The 24,627-nt window shown below is 40.5% G+C and overlaps 1 protein-coding gene across 3 annotated transcripts in view; it reads right to left on the bottom strand.

Annotated features, from left to right (window-relative positions):
- MED13L (mediator complex subunit 13L) overlaps positions 1–24,627 on the bottom strand; it is a 150,487-nt gene that overhangs the window by 41,712 nt on the left and 84,148 nt on the right. For 2 of the 3 annotated variants that reach the window (XM_088136646.1, XM_088136648.1), the window contains exons 5-10: positions 13,087–13,232; positions 9,323–9,514; positions 8,687–8,875; positions 4,672–4,834; positions 2,829–2,933; positions 483–1,208 (exon numbers count right to left, since the gene is read on the bottom strand). In XM_088136646.1, the coding sequence (XP_087992772.1) occupies positions 483–1,208; positions 2,829–2,933; positions 4,672–4,834; positions 8,687–8,875; positions 9,323–9,514; positions 13,087–13,232 (1,521 nt within the window). The remainder of the gene's footprint in view (positions 1–482; positions 1,209–2,828; positions 2,934–4,671; positions 4,835–8,686; positions 8,876–9,322; positions 9,515–13,086; positions 13,233–24,627) is intronic. The other variant, XM_088136647.1, reaches the window with a different exon arrangement.

Below are 24,627 nucleotides of genomic sequence, written 5' to 3'. Positions count from 1 at the left end.
ATGCACAAACAGCCAGAAGCTCTTGTAGGATTTTACTTGCATTTAAAATATACGCAACTCCATCAGTGTTTCTAGCTCTTAAACAATGTTGGTAGGGTGCTGCTTGCAAGCTTTTGAAAGCTTAAGAAAGAGGTATTAAGCACACTACAGAATGAAATTTATTACTTGCATGTGTGTGTGTGCACATGTGCGCATATATGCACTGAGGCACTACAACCAGTCTTGCTCTGTCTCTCTCCCCTCATTTACTCACAGGGAAGTCCTAATCCCAACTGCCCATAGGAAGAGAGCCCCACGTATAGAAATTCTCAGGTAATTAATTATTCTGGGGTCCTAGCTTTAGGCAAATATATGTAGCCCACATTTTACATTTTTAGACATGAGTTTCATTGGTGAAGACATGTGAATACCCCACCACCTCCTGGAACAACCCCAAATGCAACATTGGAAGCAAACAGCAAGACCTTGTGTGTTGTTCTTACCTTTTCAGTGCACTGTTTTCAGATGCAACATCCATCTTGACATCATATATCTCGCATTGGAGTTCCGGAGGCCTGAATTCTAGATCACTGTGTAGAGGAAGAGAATATCCCTGCCATTTGTTTGATGACTCCTGGTTGTGTACAACTCCACAATACAAAGCTGTCTCACTGACTTCAGCCATCAGAGGCAACCTTTGGCCCACAAGGACTGTCCTATCCTCAGTGCTAGCCATTGGCTGAAGTTCTAACCCATTGCTGTAGAGGGCTGGATTCACAGGATCAGATGGTGGGTCCAAACTATCGGCTTCCTGTCCCCTTGGCTGGGGGCTGAGTGTTGGAGGCAGAGGAGATATGGGGGAACGGGGAGAATCCATAGGATTCGAATTGGTTTGCTTGCTTGGGTGTCGAGGAGGCAGGGAAAGCTGCTTCTCATATTTCCTACCACTAGCAGCTTCCAAGGCGGGTTCCATCCCTGCCAAGGCCAACTTCTGTCCTGAAGGGTCCTGCTCCATACACAGCTCTTCAGTGACAGAGGGACGATGATGAAACGGCAGCAGCGACCTCTTCTGAACTTTCTCCAGTTTCTCCTGCCTCTCTGTGGTTTTGTGCTTAGAGGCAGGAGGTGGTAAGGTGGAAGAGGATGAAGTTCCCACACCAAACCCTGGCTGCGATAGCGTTGGTGGACGGCTTGAACCGACAGCACAGCGTTGCTTGAGGAGCTTGTGCCTGAAAAAAGAGAATCAGGGAGAGCTTACCAAAGAAGCTATGGAGAATAAATACAGGGGAAAGATTCATTCAGATGCTGAGACATCTGTCTGACTGAGAAGCCTGTCTCATTTAAAAGTGACCTTGCAGCTGTAGCAGGTTGTTCTCATGAGGCTGTGTCCAGCTTGGTGATTTATCCATTGTGAATCAGCCATGACTTTCAGATAAACTACCTTGAGACAACTAGCTGATCTTCCTGAAAGATACAAGTCCTGTACGGAGCACTCTGTGCATAATTCTACAAATGTGAAGAATGGTGTGTGTGTGTGTGTGTGTGTGTGTGTGTGTGTGTGAGAGAGAGAGAGAGAGAGAGAGAGAGAGAGAGAGAGAGAGAGAGAGATCAACCTATCTACATGCTGTCATTGAGTCAGGCATGTAAATAGATACTCACCTAAGGAGATTCAAGGATGCATCCAGGTGAACAAGGGTGGAACCTATATAGCTTCCAGTTATGAACTGGGTGCAAATGGCTCCCATCTACTTCTAATTCTTGACACTGTTATAGCCTGGCACAGGAGGCCTCTTTTATGGACCGCTGACACACGCAGTCCAAGACCTTGGCCAAAACATTTGGAAGCACGTGTGAAAAGCTCATTATGGCTAAAATGCAGCCTCCAAGGTTTTCTTTTAAATGGATGCAATTTCTATTCTCTTCCACCACTAAAGCTCTCAGTTAATCACCCTGCCAGCAACTGCTCTTATTTATTTATCCCGTGATTTATAGACTGATCAGGTGGCAGGGCAGAGATGAGACAAAAAGTGCTTAAACCACTATAGAAGGAGCAGTGGACAGGTTCATCATGTCATTTTAAGCAGACGGGGGAGTCACTGTATTAAGCCTATCTAACTATCTCTGCCCTTTCTTCCTTTAGCATCCAAATGGGACAGTTTGTCAGTGAGTTGCAACAATATGATATCAGAAGACTCAAAACCTGGGGTGAGGGAACCTATTCAGCCTCTATAGTAGTGTTTCTCAACATTGCTGGCTGGGGAATTCTGGGAGGTGAAGTCCATACATCTTCAAGCTGCCAAGGTTGAGAAACACTGCTCTATAGCATGTTCTCAAAGAGAGGAGCAGGGCTTTGCACATATCAATGATAGTGATGTGCCAGTCTTTAGAAAGCAAGTCAACTCACATATTGGGTCAGTTTTCATTAAGCTTCAACAAGGCTGGAGGGGTACAGTTTTGCTACAGGGAATAGGATCACAGTCAATTGATACCAGTATTGGAATAAGGCAAATATATTTGACTGACTGATTGGACAGGATCCACAATGGAGGCAGACGCTCCATAGCAGTCTTCCCTGCCCCATAGGATACCATGCTAATATTCTGGTGCAGAACCCTGTGAACTCCTAACAGCTTATGGCCAAGAGTTTTAGTTCAAATGGTCTAGAGGGCCTCACACTTGGGAAAGTGGCGCTTTTGCACATGAAGCTTTGTGGAACACCAGCACATGCACCTTCTATTGCCATAGCAAGACTGTTCCAACTACTCTTTATGGGCTTCATCTCCCCAGGTACACAACCCCATTTTCTCCCCCACGTGAATGGTCTTGAGATTATTCTCACTTATACTGACCTGGAACAAGAGCACGGGACTCTTTGGGCTGGATCCACAAAATCCCAAGAAACACAGTTGATGGGGGCATCTTCCTCCACATTGGTAGCAGGAACTGGATTCCTTCTAGTAGAAATTAAACATATGTAACTACAGTGGTACCTCGGGTTACGAACTTAATCCATTCTGTGTCTCTGGTCGCAACCCGAATTGGTCGCAACCTGAAGCAAATTATTCTTGCCAAGCCTGCTCTGCATTTTCTTTGGAGCCATGCTGACAAGCACACCAAAAACCTTCCAAAACGCCACAAAACACACCACAAGCCTCACCGAACGTCTCCTTGCTACCACGATCTCGCCCACAGGAAGCCGCAACCGTGTGGCAGCAGGGAAAATGGCCGCGGATCCGGTTCATAACCCGAGGCGGAGTTCGCAAACCGAGATAAATTTTTGCGGCCGGAGCTGGTCGTAACCCGAAAAGTTCGTTAACAGAGGCGTTCATAACCCGAGGTACCACTGTATTTCAGCATGGGAATGAATGAATGACCACTGCTTCCCAGCCTAAGTAAAGCTATTTTTAATCAGCTTTGATTTTTTTTTTCTTCAATCAGATATTATATGAACGGGATGCAACCTTTTTGCAAAATATATTTTCTACGAGCCTAGCTAGAAGAGAATTTTGCTTCCTGCACTCTGTAGTACAGTTGGCACCCGATTTATTTTTATGTGCAGCAGCTACCAGGCTTTTTCGCATACCTGTATATTTATTACTAAATGAGATTTACAGCTCATACTTTCCACTCCAATCTTCGAGTTACCACTAGCAATATCAACAAACATACTTCATATGTATGTATATATTTGTGTGTGTGTCTGTGTGGCTGATATATAACCGAAACACAAATCATCAATGAACAGCAGAGCAAGACTTAGCAAAATTACAAAGTATATGTAAATGCCACAAGGAAGAACCACCTGGGACTCTTAGTGCAATGAATTCCAAATCCCGGCTATGATAAAAGAAGAACCACCATTTGGGTGACACAAAGCTGTGTCCAAGATTCTGAGTGTCAGGCAGAAATGCATGTATTTAAAGGTTTATGCAATGCATTTCAACAAAAAGTTCTTAAAATCATTTATATCAAAGAGGTTCTGAACATGCTTCAGTAAAATAGCTCACAGGGTCGCCATGGACATGCCCACACTTGTAGACCTTAGGTAAATGGATCAGAGTTCCTTAGGTAAAACAGGTTTTGCCTATCTTGGAGAACAGCTTCCCTCCCTGGAAGCTCCCACAAGATCAAGGGAATTGATCAAATCACATCTAGGCCAGAAGGGTGCTGGAAACTTCACAGCAGGAAGTTACTTAGCATTAATAAATGATGACATTCAAATAAATTAAAAGCAAGCAATGTTCTGACTTCCACAAAAGTATGTGCAAGGTCACAGGTTCCATCTCTGCCATCTTTAGACCATGGCAGGAAGGACTCTGGCTTGAATGTTTGGGAGAACTACTACCCATCCGAGCTGAGCAAACTTGACCGGTGATCTGAGAAGATGAGTAACAATTGCCTTTCTTCATTCTATGTATGACTCAGAATTCCTTCTAAATAGCTCAAGATGCTGCAACTCAGAGTAAGACAAAAAATATATCCCTACTCTTCTTCCAAATGGGTTTCTGTAGGGATCGCAATGAACTCATAATGATTAGGACCAGCAATTCTTCAACACAGTTCCCCAAACTATTCAGTTTTGACATAGGAAGTATTCACCAATTTATTCACACACACATATGTCCAGAGAGAGATAGGCTATTAAAATGGGATGCTTGTGGAAAAGAATCCAGGAAAACACAATTTTCCTACTTGGACTGTGTCCTGTTGAGAATGCACTCCTTCCAAACTCTGTGGACCATACAGTTCTGGAATTTTGGAGGAATCTTCCCTGATTTTTTTGGACTCTGCATAGTGACCATTCCATCTGGTGCTGCTGAATGATTAATTATGCTTGGAATGCCTCCACTTTCACCTGCAAGACATAGCAGATATTTTCAAGAAATTACATTTCTTAGAGGATTGCTGACATCTCTTTCTCTCTCTCTCACACACACACACACACAATTTGTTCATTTATTGTGGAAAACAAATCATTTTTTAGAATTAAACATACAAGTTTTTCTTTTGCAAAAACACAGCAATATTTCTCTACATATAGGATTAGTTCCTTGTATTGCTAAATTATTTATTTTAACTATTGCATGTGTAGCTTGTCAGACTGCTCCTGAATCAGCACACAAGAAGAACTCAAATGCTGCCAAGGCTGGCTTTTCATCTTGGCTACAAATAGACCTTCTGTGATCAGTTGCCCAATTCATTTCCATATAACAAGGATCAAGGCCTAATATCAAGCCACTATTTAGTCCAATATACTCAATGCAGACATGCTGCTCTTTAATTCAATTGTGTTTGCGCTTCATCTTTGAAGACAGAGCATGGTTTGCTCTTCCACCTAAGCAAATTATGATTTACCCAACCCCTAGGCTGCTAGCAAACCAGATTCTGAAAAAGTTGTTTTTCAGTTAGCAAAACAGGAAATCAAATAAGACATGAGGAAACACGCAGATAGAAAACTTGTATATATTTACAAATAAACAACAATCTGTAACAATCTGTAACAACACAAACTAATTCTGGTGTATACAACTCCAGCATGTCAGAATGGAGCAAATGTGTTGATTCACATTTACTGCCAGGAAGAACAGCTAAACAGATCAAAAACTTCTACCCATGATAATATTCAAATGATCAATGTTGCATTGATCATTTCACGGCAGGGTTGTATCAATGTTATACATCTATTTTTTTTTTCCTTCCAAGGGTTTTCCCACAGGTGCAGAATCCGTTTTCTTCAGATCAACCAAATGTTGATCTGTTGGTTGTGACAGGAATTGACCAACCAGCTTGTCACCCGAGCCCGATATTGTGGGCTGAGAGGGACAGGCCCAAAGTCACCAGCCGGCTTTCATGCCTGAGGCGGGACTAGAACTCACAGCCTCCTGGTTTCTAGCCTGGTGCCCTCACCACTAGACCAAACTGGCTCTCCATGTTATATGTCTAATGATAAATAAATATAAATAAATAAATATAAATAATACCATTTCACAAATTAATATAGCCTTAATTGAGAACAGCGAAAAAGACTGGGGAGATGTCATGCACCCCCCCACTCCTGGTCTGCCAGCTGTTCTGTCAGCCAGAGACAGGAGATATGACTTCTATTGGCAGCAACAAGAGCAGCAAATCTCCACTTTCTGGCCTGAAAGCATTTCCAAGGGCAAGGGAACCCTCGGCTCAAAACATCAAGTCAGACAGCAGAGGGAGCCTTGTGTTCGCTCAGCATCTTAGCCCCATGTCAGAAATCCTGTGCTTGGGCTGGAAAAGGGGTAATTGTACAAATCCTCAACAAGGTCAAACATGTTTACAGAACTCCTTGTTCTTATGTCTGGCATGGCCAGAGAAAGCCTTATGAATAAAACACTGAAAACAGCCAAAACAGAGCTATCTGGGGGAGAGCAATTCATTGAGGACGGTGTCTTCTGTTGCTGAGATCACAAACCACACCGAACCAGTTTCTCTTGCCATACTTCTGGGGCTTCAAATGTTGGTGGTGACACCCTATTCTTGCTCTTTTTACTATATGACTGTCAGCACTCTGAATTTCTCCAGCCGAGGCAGGATCCAGACACATTTCTGATCTGCAAGGAACAGCCAATATGCTGACGAAGAATGCACACTTGACTTGCTTTCAACAATGATGCAATATTCGATGTGGGAGGGAAATGCTTCAAATTCCTGGGTGTCAATTTTACAAATGCCTGTCTTGTACATGATTCAAGAAACAGGTCCCACTAGCACTGGTTTCCTGATCTTCAAAGTGGTTAATATATCCTATTTTGAATCTTTCCATATTTAAAGGACTGAACCTGTTTTGATTCTACCAATTAAGACCATCAGTTCAAATATTTAGTGCGGATCACTAAAGGTCACCTATTATCTCTTGAAGCACATAAGGGAGTGATCAAAAGGAATTGAAAGGAATATATTTTAGAAAATAACAAAAATTATCTATGTCCAGAATAACTTCATAAATCAGAGAGTTGCCACTTCTAATGTGTAAAGCTTTAAGTGCTGCTGGAATAGTTGTCCTAATTATTCTATCCAAAAATTACATAAAATGCAACAAGTATTAAAATCTGCAAACCACTGAATGTAAAAGACATGTGACACTATCTACACAGGTAGTGCCAAAGGGCTTATAAACAAGATAAAAACAAAACAAAAAAACGAAGTACTATTATAAGATAACTGGGGAGATGAGAAAAAAAGAGAAGGAAGGACAGTTGGGTCCACACAGTGACGGTGCCTCAAAAGAGCCATCCAATGTATGAATTTTCAGCAGAAGAAAATATCTGAAAGTACAACTTCACATTAGATTCAACCATGTTACAGGGCACATTTATTTTGGCCACGGTAGCTACTCTGAACTAAACCTCAGGAGAAAGCAACAAAATTGCCCAGTTTAAGTGTCAGGTTCCTGTTCATTACTAGTTCCTTCCTATTTACTTTTACATTCTTTCAAACCTAAATTACTGATCATAAGCATTTAAGCTGCCCGTCACATCTGATAAAATATTTATTCAGATTGCCATAATTACATATTGTAAATACTGCCAGAGATCCTAAATGAAACTATTTTCTTCTAAAGGAAACCTTTCTGGAGAAAGCTGCTTCAAGGTGAATTTAGGATTATAAGAACCCCTCAGTCGCTCAGCAATTTTCAAGGCTTGAGTGCCCTTCAGGAATGAACAATTTTAGGACAATTTTCCAGGAGGATGGAAATGGTTGCCCAAGCCATCTGGAACATGCCATACTGGGGAGGAATGTTATAAAAAAATATTCCAACAGAAATTTCTAACTGATACACGTTTTGTGCTAAAAACTCAACAGTACACCAAGCTGGAGATTATATCACTATGCAAATTTCCTTCCACTTTCTTCATATTTCACTAAAGGACTGAAAGAAATTCATTAAAAAGCAAAACCTTTTCACAGAAAAGCACAAATAATGGGAGCCAGCTAGGCATTCCACCAATTAAGAAAAAAAATATTAGTTGCTTATTATTATTATTATTCCTGGGAAACTGTTCAGTATCCACACAGGAAAATAGTTCCTAATGTATGTTTATTCCCCCATTTTTGTAGTTCTTAAATGTCAGCGTTGTGACTTATTTTTCAGTTTTCCCCATGTCTTTCTAATTTGTGCAGGTATGTTGCATGGAAGAAAAGTAACAACTGCTGTAATTGATAGTATGTTCACCAGTGATGTTTACTTAGAGCAGGGTTCCTCAACCTTGGCAACTTTCAGACAGGTGGACTTCAACTCCCAGAATTCCCCAGCCGGCTGGGGAATTCTGGGAGTTGAAGTCCACCCGTCTGAAAGTTGCCAAGGTTGAGGAACCCTGACCTAGAGGATAACTAATGCCAGAACTATATTATATATCTGAATATTGGGAGCCTTTGCATTTAATTGCTAGCCATATAAAGAAGAAAATACGAAAATCTGGTATCATAGAATCATAGATCACAGAATCATAGGGTTGGAAGGGACCTTGGAGGTCTTCTAGCCCAACCCTCTGTCCAAGGCAGGAGTAATATGATACGCCTTCACCCAGAGTAAACCAAGGTGATGTTTCAGTAAAGATGTGGTTCCACAGATACAAGGAGGACATCCCAACAGCTGAATGAACTAGATAATCTCAGGAGTAAAAGCAAGAGGTTCAGATAACACCCTTCCTGAGAAAACACCAAGCTTTTCATTTACCTATGATGGTCTGCTCCGGAGAAGTGGGTGGTGTGAGTAACATTCCACAACTGCTGGTGTCTTTCAAGTTTCCGGCTCCTTGTTGTGCCACACTGCTGTGGCTTCCTGGTGTGGAAGTGCTCTGAGACACAGGAATGTCATTTTGAGAGATAAGAACAAAGGCGGAAGGGTACACCATTCGGACACCACCTGTTAAGGCAGAGGGAAAGGAAGGACAGGAGTAAGACAGGTATTTGGGGTTTTTTAAATATTATATTTGTACTATAGCAACATCGTCTCTACTTGGACATGCAAACTGCATCTGCAATTACGTGGGGGCGGGATGGGACATCAATTGTTCAGAGAGAGAGAGGGGGGGGGAGGGAGGGAGGGAGGGAAAGAAGGAAGACAGACAGACAGACAGAAAAGGGAGGGAGGGAGGAGGTTTTTATAATGAAATAAAAGCACAAAGAAGTAGTCTGAAATGGTTCTAAGTTACAAAACATCAAATTTTAAACAAAAGAATGTATCAAAATACTAGAAGAACCACAGTAAAGTATGTGCTACTTCAGGACTGTGTCTTATTTTTATATTGTTTTATTTTAAGTGGAACTGGGCAAATGGAAGATACTTTTCAAGAAAAATACCGATTCTCACCAACTATGACTTCGACTGCCACTGGAAAATCGTCATCGTATCCCAGTTCTTCTTCTTTCACACTCTCCTTCCTCTTCAGCACCATGGGATAAAAATACTGCCATTCTTCAATTAATTTCCTGGTTGCTGGGTCTGACATCTTGTAACCTTGGCCCGTCAAAGTACCACTTAACCCATACGGACTGATCAACACTGATTAAAAGAGAGAGAGAGAGAGAGAGAGAGAGAGAGTGGTCAGCACCTAGAGATCCCAACAATCATCCCAACCTTCTTCTATGGGAAGCCATGAGGCACAACCTTAAGTATTTTTACTCAGAAGTCAGTCCCATTACATTCATCCAGCCGTAGCATCAAGAAAAGGAAACTGCACAGGAGCGTTATCCAAACCTTGTTCTGATAATTGATCATAAAATAATGGTTCTTATTCAGAGTTGCGTATTTGCATAGAAGAGAGAAACTTCCAATTATTTCAGCTTTTTATTCTAGCCAAACATATAACGTTGTTGTCGTTTCACTTAAAATTGGCACCTGAATCTTCCCAATCAGGCCAAAGAATGTTCTCTCCAGACTTTAAAGCGCTGCGTGCAGCGTAAGACTCTAAGTTTAAAAAGAGAGCACATCTGTAACAGCACATAAGAAACAACTCACTTTTTTTTTTACCCCCTCATTCCATCCTGGGTCACTATTTAAGCCCACTGGATGCTTTCCTAGCTGGTTTGCGTTTGAGGATTTGAAATCTGAGGATAATTTTGGACTAAGGAGATTACAGAGTATGTAAGACAATCTATCCTTGGAGCTCAGCAGCTTAATTTTTAAGCAAATTGCATGCAAATTAATTAATTGTTTGCTCTGTCCATCCTTAATTTGCCATCCTTGACTATCCGTCATGGTTCCCAGAATTCACACCCTTTAGAGCAATCTATTCTTCTCTTTCAGCGAATATCACAAATGCCTCAATGATGCTTCAACCCTCTTCTAAAAAACATTTCTCTCCTAGTTTGTTTCCTACTTAGAAACTTATTCAGTCCTTTCAGAAGCATTTGAAGGAGTCTGATATATGCTTTATAAGCATAATATGTGACTGCTCTCTTGGATTATGATTCTCTTTTTGTCAGTAACTTTAAAAAAACTACTCTGAACGGCTACCATGAGCCATGTTGGCTATTCTGTAAACAGCAGCTTTATTAATAAATTTGCAACTATGTACTATAGAAGGAAACAGAAAAGGGATAGGCATCCCTTAATTAAATATAGAAATTAAAAGAAAGACATGTATTTAAAATACAGTAAGTTCATCATCATCATATTTAAATACAGTAAGTTAAAAGTCAGTTAAGCATCTCTTAGGAAAAAACAGATTCAAAATGAAATAAATATAATTATATTCAATTTTACTGCCCACACGTTGGAGGAGGAGAAGGAGGAGGGGGAGGAGGAGGAGAATGCATGAATGATAGACAAATATCTGTTTCTTGTGGAAAAGAATTAAAATGATGACACGCTATTTATTTTGATCTATAAATAGGTCACATCAAGTATTCCTGTGCAAAGAGAACTGTGTTTCATTAAAAAAAAAAAAACTCTTTAATTATTAGATGCCTGCTTCTGGCAAAGAGGAGCTCCAGGAAGCATATCTAGCATTCCCTCCTTCAATTTTTCCCCACAACAACCCTGTGAGGTTGGTTGGGCTGAGAGAGAGAGTGCTACTGGCCCAAAATCACCAAGTGAATTTCTACAGCTGAAGCTGGACTGGAACCTGGGTCTCTCTGATCATAGCCAAGGACTTAAGCACTATACCACACTAGCACAAAAAATATCCCTTTCTGTTGGACTATGCCCATATTTTTCAAGTGAATGAACTTTACTATGTCTTGTAAGTACACTGAAGCAGTCAAACAGGAATCCATTATTTCAGAATGTGTATCCTCATCTCTCTCTCTCTAAGCAGATCTAATTTATGTAAAAGGATAAAACAGCATGATCAAATGTTATGGATTATGCTCTAAGGTAGCATAAGGGCTTTATTTAGTTACAAGCCAATATTGGCTAATTGTTACAGCAACCAATTAAAATGCATACCTCTTCAGGAAATACACGGTAACGAATTCCCGTGGTAAAGGGAAACGGTTAAACCTCCTCTCCCCCCCGCCCCATCTTTTTTTAAATTCTTTTTATTATTGGCCCTTTTAAAATATCCATTGATATAGCCTTGACTTAAATCCACCTGCCTTGCAGCAAAATTAAAACTCAAAACAGATATAAAAAGGTGAGGAAGGAAGCAAACGGGTATTCAGAATAAATGTGAAAGGGAAAGAAAAGTTAAACATCAAGGAAGGAACAACTGCACTTAAGACCCATTGAGCTCAGCTGCAAAAAGATGACTGTGATTTTAAAAGCTGACACTCTGCACTGTCAGCAAGCTAAGGTCCCAGGAAGATGTTCTGAATGTGGGGCATCTTAATCTCCAATCCACTCCAATCATTTTTTTTTAAAAGCACACACACACAGGCTAATCATGATCAAGGTTTGCTAAACCAAAAAAGGGGGAGGGAAGGGAAGGGAAGGGATGGGATGGGATGGGATGGGGAGGGGAAGGGAAGGGAAAGGGAAAGGGAAAGGAAAGGGAAAGGGAAAGGGAAAGGGAAAGGGAAGGGGAAGGGAAGGGGAAGGGAAGGGGAAGGGAAGGGAAGGGGAAGGGAAGGGGAAGGGAAGGGAAGGGAAGGGGAAGGGAAGGGGAGGGGAGGGGAGGGGAGGGGAGGGAAGGGAAGGGAAGGGAAGGGAAGGGAAGGGAAGGGAAGGGAAGGGAAAGGAAGGGAAGGGAAGGGAAGGGAAGGGAAGGGAAGGGAAGGGAAGGGAAGGGAAGGGAAGGGAAGGGAAGGGAAGGGAAGGGAAGGGAAGGGAAGGGAAGGGAAGGGGAGGACAAAATAAGTCTCACAATCGCCAGGCATATATCACAACGCTGGTGTGTGTCTGCCAAATCCCCAATACACACTTTTATTTTAGAACTTTCTATACAAAGCTATTTTCTACTTGCATTTAGCAATGTTTCAAATCCAGTTCCAGTCCAAGCTGAACCATGTTTGGGTGCTCATTAAAGAGCTTTAGGCCCAACACACTGATTCAGTGAATCAACTGTTTTAAGGTGTATTTAAGTTTGATCCTGTCTTTGATGATAACGCTTGTCAGGGTTCAGACTAAAACTGCTAATCTATAGCTATGAACTGTGCGCTCCATTCCAAAATAGGTTAAAATTTTATTAGAAACCGGTATGAAAAATTGCAAACTGTTTTAAAGCTAACTGCTTTACCGAAGGGTGGGGATGAGAATAAAATGAGCCATGAAATTAAGACAAAACAACACACACACACACACAAACAGAAGAAAAAGAGAAATCTTTTCTACTTTACAGATGAAGGTCTAAAAGTGGTGGCTTTTTCTCTTAAAAGACTGCAGCCATCAAGCTCCTTTTCTCCAGAAAGGCGGTGGTTGTGGTAGAAGACACCAACATTTTGGGGTGGCAGAGAACAGACAGCCTTGTGTATCTTGGGCAGTTCTGAGACAAGGTATTATGTTCTGGATGGAATTTATCCCAGAGGAAAACAGGAGAGGCCACTGGATGAGTGTTTAGAGTTAATGCAAATAATTGGCATCGCTGCCAAGGCTATTGGCAAGGAAAAAAAATGTCTCTGAAGATTTCATCAAGGTTTTGTTCCAGGTCACATCACATTGAGAAACATATGCCATACATAGAACACACACCCTACCTTGAAAAGGCATAGGAGAGGTTTGGGCCATATGAAGGTGCTCCTCACTGATAAGGTAGATTGGCTGGTGCTGAGCAATCTCCACGCTCGTACACACATTACTTTCCCCATGGAGGAAGAATGTGAAGGCGCAGGACAAATGCTCACTGCAGGAAGGGGGAGAAAAAAAAGTTAGTAGCTCATTAAAATCCTAAGATCAGTTCATCAGAGAATGGGGTCCTCCAGATTCTTTGGGTCTCCAGATTCGATGGATCTCCAGATTCTATGCGTCTCGCTTGAACAGAATTTACAACCCATGATGTAAACACATTCTCATCCCTGATGTAAGTAGCAGAAGAACCATCAGGTCCTCCTTGCAAATACAAGAGGGTTATAAAAAGCAGACAAGCTGGGAGGGAGGGAGGTGTGGAGAGAAAAGTCTGAAGGCTGATCAAGCCATCATATGTTCAGAGAACACTTCAAGTCACACATCTAATCAATCTGCGGCACTAAACTAAAGCTCACACTGAACCACGAGAAAGAACATAAGCATGTTTTCACTCTTACCACAATTGAGCCCTTTCACATGAACAGTTGAGGAAGCAGCAAGATGCTATAGGCAACATCTTTATCTTGCCATAATTAGGATAAAATGCATTTCTAACATTCTGGCATAGCCCTTTCACTTCTGTTTTGTGGAAATCAGACAGGGATCAGCTCAACCAGAGAATGAGGGTTCTTCCTCAAAGATTGAGAATGGGCATTTTGTATTCCTCTTCCAGTATTTTAGAACTAAGTTGCTTTGGGAACAATGCCTCGCAACCCAGTTGTAGTATAGAAGCTGGGTTGCATTCGTAATCTTGGGGGAACAGAGCTGACAGCATGAATTACGGTAGCAACATTTTCAGCCCACTTTGCTACAGAGCAGGCTAACAAGATACATGTAATGCTCGTACCCTGAAGCGGTCACCTGGCATGCAATTCTCTGAAAGTGAAGAGGATTCAACTAGTGAAAGTTACGGGAACAGGGAAAAGAACAGCTTCTCAGACAAGATTAGTCCCTTGGATTGAGATGGGCGGCTATAGAAATTGCATCAATCAATAAATAAAAGTTATGTTTTTCGGAAGCAAGAGCAGTCACCAAAAATCTAGTTCCAGGATTTTTTTCCCCCTAACTTTCCTTAAACCAGGTTAGGATTCTGCAGAAAGCTACTTTATTGGAGGAACTGCTATCTTGTGTCTTTGACACAGACGCCTACCTTTCGGGAGCTGCGCCACAAAAATCTTAGCATCTCTCAGCCATTCCCCAGGAAGTGACCTCCTTTCATTTATACAGAAGCAATGAAGAAGAGGTATTATGAGAGGATTATGCACCCTGCGGGTAAAGAAACTCAGATGGCTCCTCCACCTTATTTTTAGTTAAAGGAAAGTAGAACCCTTCTCAGACCAAAGTAGGTTTGCTCCTGGCTGGAGTTTGCTCAGGAGTAAGGGCTCAGCTGATTTTTCTAGAGCAGTGTTTCTCAACCTTGGCAACTTTCAGATGTGTGGACTTCAACTCCCAGAATTCCCCAGCCAGCAAGGCTGGCTGGGGAATTCTGGGAGTTTGAAGTCCACACATCTGAAAGGTTGAGAAACACTGTTCTAGATGTGTGGAAGTCCAAAGGTGTGAAGGTTGAGAAACACTGCTCTAGAATCACAAGGTTCTTGCAGCAACTGTCCTAGCTCTCTCTGGCACCAAGCCAGCGCTAACAGCAATGCCTTTCCCAAGCCAATTTACAAGCGCGCTTGAAAGGAAAGGATGCAAACCAGTGGGATAATTTAGTGTATCGCTCTTCAACCCTTTGCAGCTATTTCATCAGCCCACCCCATATAAAGGAAGTAGAGCTTCTTCTGAGTGACCTATCGAAGCAGGGGAAAAGCACTGCTCAAGAATTCTCCGTGATCAGATATTTTTAAAAGATCCCCAACAAACTATTTTAACCTCCAACCTTACTGTAGTCTATATCCAACCGTCTGGAGCACTTGGCCCCATAATTCATAAATGTGGACACCTTGGGAAGAAAACTGCCGCCTCGGAGCCCAACCCACAGATCTACTCCGGTGTAATTGCTACAATATTTCTAATTTGGCTTTTGATTACGGCTACTTAGAGGGTGACAGAGTCAATAAATAAAAATACAAAGGAAACCATTGGATACTTGACTTATTAAACTATATTCATAAACTAGGATGAATAAATCACAGGGTGAACCAGCATATTACCCTCTACTTGGGCAAATGAGAACAAATTACACATAGCTAGCTTGCGTTCATTTCTTATACCCACAGAAGCCAAGGCTGTCAGACTACTTTAAAACCAATACTTGTTGCTGGCTGACAAATTCTGGGGTTTAAGGGTCAAACCATTCCAGTCACCAAATCAGAGATACTGTAATGTGAAGTTACCTGGGTCTTTTTCCTACTTCTGCAAAACACAAATCCAAACTGGACAGCCTGTAATTTGAGTCCAGATTCTTCACTCATTATGTGGAAATGTGTATATAAAGGAATCAGACTGAATGGACGTCTGTGTGGGATGCCAACCCTCCCTCACATTCTGAGCGTGACAATCAGCCTGCTTTCTAGTCCTACATAATGCCTTTGGTGAAGTTTCCGAGCTTCAGGAAAACATGCCACCACCAATTGGAGATCTGAAGATATCACCAGCTTGTGGGTTGTTGTTTTTTTTCCCCCAACAGAATGAATTCCACACACAGCCTATAATGGCAGAACAGATGTCCTACAATGAACTATGTGCCGTTCACACTTAATGACAGTAGAATAAGACATTCCAAACATTGATTACAGTGACAGCTGAACACAGCGTGTCCTGGGGCATACAACTAAACATGTGAGGGGGAAAAAAGTGCCTGTGTCTACAAATACACAGCTTAATGGCACATGTCCATTATCTGTTTACTGACACCATGGCAATCACCTCCATGCAAAATGTGGTCTGTAATGGAAAGCAGCTGTGGAACTTACAAAATGTAGCAAAAAGCAGATGTGCAAGTCCCTTGTTTATCCACTTGGATCTCGCAGGGTAACAACGAAAGAAGGAACTTGTCTTATGGAGACACAGAAGGCCTCTAGATGTGAGGATTTTTTTCCAGGGGTTATAGCATGAAACTAAAAGCAAACGCGGAAGTGATTTATGAACCCACTTGGGGGGGTGGGGGGGTGGGGGGGTGTCATAACTGGATATTATAACATCCACAGAGAATCTAAAATGTAGGAAGCACGTATGTTTATATTCTAGGAGCCCAGAATACACAAAGCAACATTCAATATTTCTGGAATTTTCTTCCAAAAACGGCTTGCTTATCTCCCCGAAGTGCAACAAAAAATCTTCATTTGAAATAGCTTGCATATCTTCAACTCTACTTTCTTCGAATTCCATTACAGTGGTTTTCATGTTCCTTTTATACTGTATTATTAAATAACTGTTTTGTGCTTAATTATATTTTAACAGCTGTTGTAAGCCACCTGGCGACTTTCTAGGTTGAAAGATAAGTTAATTATTTTAAATAGATGTATGACAGACATCCTCTGGGAATGTTTGCCAATTCCAAGCTACATTCACATACACCCAAGAAGGCAATATATTATTATTATTGTTATTGGTGGCACAGTCAGCCAGTTGTTTAGACTGGATCTGGCATATTTGGCCACCTATCGAGTCCTTCCCAAGGACCTGGGATAGGCAGATGTTGTTGGATGGTGTTAAAGGTATCACCATCATCATTTAGTAATTACGCAGGACTGAATAATTATTGAATTACTGAGAACATAAGAGACATTATCGAGAACATAAAGAGACGTAAGCTTTATATAAAGCAAACTTAGAACTAGCAAGGGAGCATTTTTGAGTTAAGTTCAGATGATTTCAACATGGGCTGTGCCACAGGTAGAACACCTTTCATCAGTCACTCACGGGTGCGCAATAACAGCTTCCCTGGCCTTCCTCCAGGGGGCTCTCTTCCAGTTGCCCACATTCAGATAACTGTATAAACAGATAGGCGAGAACCTTCTACATATTCATGTAGCCAGTTCGTTGCTCCCTTTGCAATATGAACAGACTCATTCTCAAGCAGTGCATGCAACCCCCAAAACTGGCAAGAAAGCAGAGATACTACTTAACTACAACAAACACACCATCCTTTTTATTAGCCAACTCTCCTGTGGCCCAAAACAGGTATTGCAATTCTGTAAAAGCACTCACGTGTGCTGCCTTTGTGCATGCACACATCAAGCAGAAATATAACTTCTAGCCTCGGGCTTGAATGCAGCCTTCCAAATTAGCCCCTTTCAAAGCTGCCAATTAATTGAAAATGTTAATGTGGGAGAAGGGAAACAAAATTAAAACATTAGGAGTATTTAAATTAAATCAGAGTTATTTTTTGCCCCCCCCCCTTTTTTAAGTGTGGCTCCCACATTCGAAGTTCAAGCGCTACCCTTAGTCCCAAAATGGTTGCATATTCTTGTATTCGGTAATAAAAGTACTGTAAGGCATTTCCTGTTTTATTCAAACCAGGAAAGGAGAATTGCAAGTTTCAGAATAACTACATTAAACCCCATCTGAAGTTAGTTTATGTGGAGTCCTTGGGGTTCTCTGAGCTTGGCTGTTTTCTTGCAAACGTTTCATTACCCAGCTAGGTAACATCTTCAGTGCTGAAACATTTGCAAGAAAACAGCCAAGCTCAGAAAACCCCAAGGACTCCACAGTTCAACCCTGAGCTACACATATTCACTTCTGAAGTTGGTTTATAACATGGCTTTTCCCCATGCTATTAACCAATATTTTCATTTGGACAAAAAAAGGGAAACCAATGTTAATTAGGGATGTCCTAGTTTTACTCCTCTGACGGTAAAGGATGGTGTGTGTACAAAAGCTTTGTTTGTAGTGCACTGTATCAAGTATTCATGATTAAGTAATCCATCCAGCAATAGATTCACTATTTTCAATGATGTTTTCAAGATACAAAGCAATCTTCTTGACCAAACCTGATCAATCTGGTACCCTTGCATACGTTCTGGACTTCAATTCCATCATGCATGCAGTCAACAGTGAGATAGGGCTCTAGGTCAAAGATAAAAGGATTTCCTATGCACTTTTTTATTTTATTTGTCAGTTTCAAAGAGAAAAATACTTTACAGTCACATCCTTTTGGTTTTGGTTTTTTTTTTTTTTTAAGTGTTACATTAAAACATATGCTGTGTTGTAAATGCACCAGTTTTAAACATGATCTCTTTTCAAGAACTCACTCACTCTCCAAAATAATATAACAAATATAGCACAGAGAGACATATACTATTAAGTTAATATACCATTAATTATTAATTAAAATTAATATACCATTGATGGAAGACATTGTACAAACACAGAGCCTTGCTCTAACACTTTATTTGCTATCACCTACACACTAATGGCAGCTCTGTGATGAACAAGCAATTACTCCTCAACCTTTCTTTATAACTAACCAAGAGGTTATTAAAAGTTTTGGCTGAATGGGTAATGTTTGAGTGTGTGTTCTGTATCAGAACTTCCATAAGATGCCTATAATGTTTAATAATAATTCTGAAACTAATAATTATGAGTTATCCTAGTTTCTAGCATCTCTACCTAAAATATCTCAGAAAAAAGAGCTCGGGAAGAACTCAGCTGATTATTTAGAGAGCAGATACCAGTCAGCATAGACAATTATGAGTTGGCTGAATTGATTTGGAATGAAGTAATTTCCTATGTTTATTTGAAAACCCTGAAAAAAGCTTAGTTTGGAAAGATGGTGCAAACCCATATAGCTAGGAATGCATTTTCCACAACCATTTATATTTTTAAAAATCCTATTAAAGTTATGCTACCTTAAATTCGGAGAAGAGGGAATAATCAAGTGAGAGGAAACCTCTCTGCCATAAGGCAACCCACATTCGAAGCAGAATGACAATAAAAGTCCTATTTAAAAAGCTTTTCTTTTTTTTAAACCTCAGCTTCAGGAAAAAAAACTTCAGCTACCTGATCAACTATTCCATTCGTATTCTACTCTTGTCCTCAGAGGCATGCATTTATAAAAGAGTAAGTTAACCTTTTAATTAACATTATTTATGAAAATGCTCTTACTAAAACAATTCAAAGTAAAGCAGCAACAGCTTGGATACCTCCAAAAGGTTAAATTTGTGAAATGTCCCTCCTCTCAACACTTTTTTTCAGTGCTACAGAGCAACCTAGAAAACTAGATGGGAAACACAGATGAGGACATTTCATGTCCATGATTCCCATGTAAAATGTTTCTATTTGGAGGATTAAATAGCTCTTAATTTTGAATAATCAGCCAAGTGTGGCAACACAGCCACTTTGCATCCCTGCCTGAATACACCAATATCCCATGAGAGTTGGCTTTGATCAACATAAAGAGATATACATGAAGGGGTTTCTGAAAATAATTAACTTAATCAGATGTCATTGAAATTCATCTTTGGCTTAATAGAATCTAAAACAGTGACCAATTGTTCATTCTCAAGAATATCTACATTACATGCTATCTATATTACATGCCGGATTAGAGTTTTCCAACACAGGCACTCCATCTCTAGCTAAAGCTTACTACCCACTTGAAAAGGCACTTCCTACTCCCCCCCGCAACTACAGAAAAACACACTGGATTATTTCAATCACTCAGTGCACTCATAAGGACTGTGTTCCATATGACCAATTCAGCTACCAACTATGGATTATCCATCAAAGCACACAGAGCATTCTCCTCCCAAAACAATGTGGCTCTAGAACACAAGACAGGGATTTCTTTTTAAATGGCTATGTTCTTCAGCACAACCCTCTGGCTGAAACAAGCCAGAAGGAAAACTTAAACAAGCCAAGGGTTCCCAGATGTCAGAGTGCCTACATTCCGATTGCCCAGCAACATGAAAACAAGCCACAGGTGGTGGCCTATCACCCACTGCTCAAAGGAGAGAGGTCCTGAAAGTAGTGGCATCACAGTTGGTGGCCATTGGGTCATCCAAACCTGTGCATTGAGTAAAACATCTTGTTGAAGGAGCAGATGATTCCTCATAGGCTTTTAACCCTTCACTTTGATCTCCATTCGGTGCTATAAGTGTTCTCTCTGACACAAACCTCCCTATATTAGGACTCCTGCAATTGTACCAATTTAACAGGAAACTCCTGCTTTTTTCCACTGCGTAAACAGCACGGCTTTTACGTATGCCTCGCTCCTCAGCCACGTCTGTAAGTTTCTCAAATGCGCTTTAAAATTTAATCTCATGTGAACAACAAATGCTTCTTTGTGTGAGATTTCATCATAACTGCATTTCTTTCCATTACTGTAGCGTAAACGCCTACAGGCACACCACCCTTAACATGTCTAATCGTGTTTCATTTATTAGCTGAAGCCATATGTTTGTATCATTGAAAATATTGTAACATTTAGATACATGGTTTTAAATTTAGTTTGGAAACGCTCTCCTTTAAATAACACAGTTTTATTTCGGTAGAGATACAGGACTGTATCAGCTACGTACTAAAATAATGAAAACGCTTCAGATCTGATTCCAAAAAGGGGCCTTTTAAATGCACATGGGGGTAATGCAACACCTCTCTGCCATTTTTGAGGCTGGATCTTTTCCTGGGAGCATCAGAGGGCATCCACGTAACTCCCCAAAAAAGGCACAGCTAATCCAAGAAGTTACCCAAATAGGCGCTACGTTTGCACTCCCGTGTGTTCCAAAGCACATTTTTTTGAAGCACCAAATTATTTCTAACATCACGCAAAGCCCCACTAACGACACTAAGATGCTTTCCTCAACATTCGATGCATATTCCTCTCCCCTCTTCCTCCTGCTGGCATTTTAATGCAGAACACTTATTCTTATAAAAGAAAGTATTTCTCAAGAGCCCAAGAATTTAATGAAGCATTACACATCGTAACCATCTTGCTTGGTAACAATGGCAAATGCTCGGTTACGGAGGGGTTTTGGAGGGGAGGAGGTGTTAAATTGTGCCATTTTACAGTAGGTACAATTCAGTGCCTGTGTAGATTTCTGGACATTTAATTAATTGACTAAAAATGTTTGGGTTGAATCAATCAGGATTTCTTAAACTGAATTTCTATAGGGAGCGGAGCGGATCACTGGCCCCAGACCCACTTCCAATGCATTTTGAGCCAGTGGAAAACGGGAGGCCAGCATAGACTAAAATACTTGCAAACATTATTCCAACTCCAAGCAGGTTCCTTAGCAAAATAGAGCTGAGTCCCTGCAAAGTCAAACGCTACTTTAGATGCCTAAACTCTCCAGAGTCTTTTGTTGGTGGTTGATAATGCTGTTGTTTTTAAAGGAAGGGGACTGAATCTAGAACCATTTGGGTGGAAGGGTGTGCCATTTTTGCTCTGCTTCCCTGTCTCCAATTGGAACAAAAACCCCATCTCCCTCAATCAGCAGCCCTGAAGTAACCATTTCTGACCAGGGTATGACCCATTTTACATCTAGCCAAACAAGGTAACTGCTTGCTATCTGACAAAATTCAGAAGTGGTAACTTCAAAAAATATTCCTCTAAGAATATTAATTAGCCCATTTGTTTTCGGGACATCCAGAGTGTTGAGATAAAATCCTGTTATCCAAACACTCCTTTGCATTGTGAAAGTGTTTAGATAACGTTATAAATGCACTATCTTGACACTTGGTATGCATGCTTGCCAAAACTAGCATGCTAGAAGTAATCTGCTTGTCTCTTGGTATTCTCTTCTGGCTGATCTTATCTCTAACTCTTACTCTTTCCATTTGCAAGCAAAAAGAAAAAGATCAGCTAGCAATCTGTGTTACAGAGAGGTCTGTCATCAGACATCAAGGCAACTCTGCAAGAAAGTAGCTCAATGGGAACACTTTGCACACTCAACTAGGGCCTGCAAGCTAACAAACTTACTTGTGTTTATACCTCTATGCAAACTGATTCACAACAGTCATGTTCAGTTTTAACAGCAACGACACTACCCTTTTGGATATAAGACTTACTGTATGTCTGCTCTGGGCTCACCTCCCTGCAAAGTAAATATGTGCAGTTCAACCTCACTTAGCCAGAGTGCTTAGAAGTTTCGCCATTACAGACAGCATCATTGCAAGACTCTTGCCGTCATCTTGAATGCTTTTAGTACTTATGTACAGGGTTTGTTGTTTAGATTTGATTTTTAACAGGTTATTTATTTAACTATTTATGAGGGGATTTTTAATTGTTGATGGGGTTTCTGATTTTAATTGTGAGCCGTCCAGAGTCACCCATTGGGGGGGAGATGGGCGGCATACAAATTTAATAATAAATAAATCAACTCCACAGGAAGGCTAAAAAGACTTCTACTGAGATTGACTAGAATAGCAGAATCTTGAAAGTTGGATTGTGCTGGATCTTCTCTTCCTAAAAGTTCAGCGAATTAGGGAGGCATCTGCCTGATCTGCTTCTGGATATTATCTGGACGTTCTGGACCTTAAAAATGCTTCAGCCCTTTTTGCCTAGATAACAGGTCCTGCATATCTCCATCAAGGTTATTTTCCTTACTCTCTACCAAGCACAGTCCACCATAATTTTAATAAATGCAGCTATTGTGGGAGTAGACGGATAGATTATTTAGCAGTCCAAAGTTTCAACTTCATGTGCCACTTTTTTTATTCCGATTTCCATGGGATCTTTAGGCAGCTCCCTTTTATTTACTGTATTAGTAGACCCTCTTTTTCATATCAAAAGCCAATGGAAAAAAAAATAGTCTGTACTGTGCTAACAGGTTTCTTTTTGTAACAGGTCAGGACAGTTAATTCAGCTGAACAGCAGTTAAATAAATAACAAGTAAAAATGCATCATTCTTCTATTCCCTGCAGGCCTTTGGCATCAGAAAGGCAATAAAAAAGTTATCCACAATGTTAGGGGAAAAAAATAAGGCGCTTTATTATAGAATGCCAACTTCCAGGATTTTGCAATTGTTTCCCCACCCTTAGTTAACAGTAATAATCACAGCTTTGCATACTTGATAGCTCATTCCAAACATTTAAGAATCCATAAATCACTTTCTCTAATATCATGGCCTCCAATGGCATTTCCACACTCCTTTTTTTTTAATTAATTTTTATTAAAGAATTTTTTAGAGAATGAAAACATTTAAAGGAAAAAGAAAATAAAGGACAATAAAAGAAATGTGATGAGAAAAGAAATAAAGGAGAAAGAAGTGAGAAAAAAAGAGAGAAAAAGAAAAGAAAGAGAAAATATGAAGAAATGACTTCCGATCTTCTTTACAGCAGTTATAAATGCATTCGAATTTTCTCCTCTCTCTCTAAGGTTACATCATAACTCCCTTCTTTCCACAATCTACCCTTTCTAATCATCAAACACATAAATCACAAGTACATTTTTTTTTCCTTTTCAGTAAAAAGTCCATAAAGGGTTTCCAGTCACTAACAAACGTAGTTACTGTCTTTTCTATAATTAAACAGGTCGATTTTGCCATCTCTGCAAATTCTGTCATCTTCACCAACCATTCTTCCATTGTAGGCATTTCAAAGTCTTTCCAGAGTATACAATAATCTTGCTGCGGTTACCATGTACAAAAACAATAGTCTGTAAGTTTTTTCTAGTTGCTTATCCATTAGTCCCAGCAGGAAAAGCTCTTGTTTCAGTTGAATATTAGTATTTAAAATTCTTCATATTACTGTATGTATCTGAACCCAACATTTTTTGGCGTTTTTACAAGTCCACCAGGCATGATAAAATGACCCTTCATGTTTTCTGCATTTCAACACTCCTGATTCTTAGCCAGCTTTTTTTTTGGAGGGGGGTTAGACTCAAGGGAAAAAGTATGGTAAGGAAAGATTCCCCTCCCCCTTTTCTGGCCCTTCATATCTATAGAGATAAGATTTATCTGCTGCTGCTATTATTATTATTATTATTATTATTATTATTATTATTAAAAAATCACACAGAAAGAAGTACAGCCAGTCCCCGGTTTAAGGACATTTGATTTACGGACAACTCATACTTATGAATGGGCTGCCTATTACTAAAAATGGTGGATGACGTTCTCCTTCCTCGAGCTGACAAACCGCTGAAGCCACGTGATGTTTTCATGAACCACTGAAAACCGCTGAAAGCAGGCTGCATATTAAAAACACGCGGCTTCAGCGGTTCATGAAAACATCACGTGGCTTCAGCGGTTTGTCAGCTCGAGGAAGGAGAACGTCATCCACCATTTTTAGTAATAGGCAGCCCATTCATAAGTACAAGTTCCAACTTACATACAAATTCGAGTTAAAGACAGACTTAGGAACGGAACTTGTTCTTAACCCAGAGACTGCCTGTAAAAGCCGCTGAATTACGCCTCCCTCCAATAACACTGGAGGAAAGGGAACACAATTAATTGTGGTCAGGCATTATGTCCAAATCCAGCAACTAACTAATAGCAAATTAATCAGACACATGGTTCTGCAAATTATTATGAAATAAACAAAGTTCTGAAAAGACATGACAGGCCATA

The sequence above is a fragment of the Python bivittatus genome, unplaced genomic scaffold (genome assembly GCF_059951505.1).
Source record: "Python bivittatus isolate LINGU-HERP-01145 unplaced genomic scaffold, Pbiv_v1 ctg000110_np1212, whole genome shotgun sequence".
Classification (NCBI taxonomy): domain Eukaryota; kingdom Metazoa; phylum Chordata; class Lepidosauria; order Squamata; family Pythonidae; genus Python; species Python bivittatus.
The sequence above is the reverse complement of the archived record's forward strand: the minus strand, read 5'-3'. Positions and strand labels throughout refer to the sequence as shown.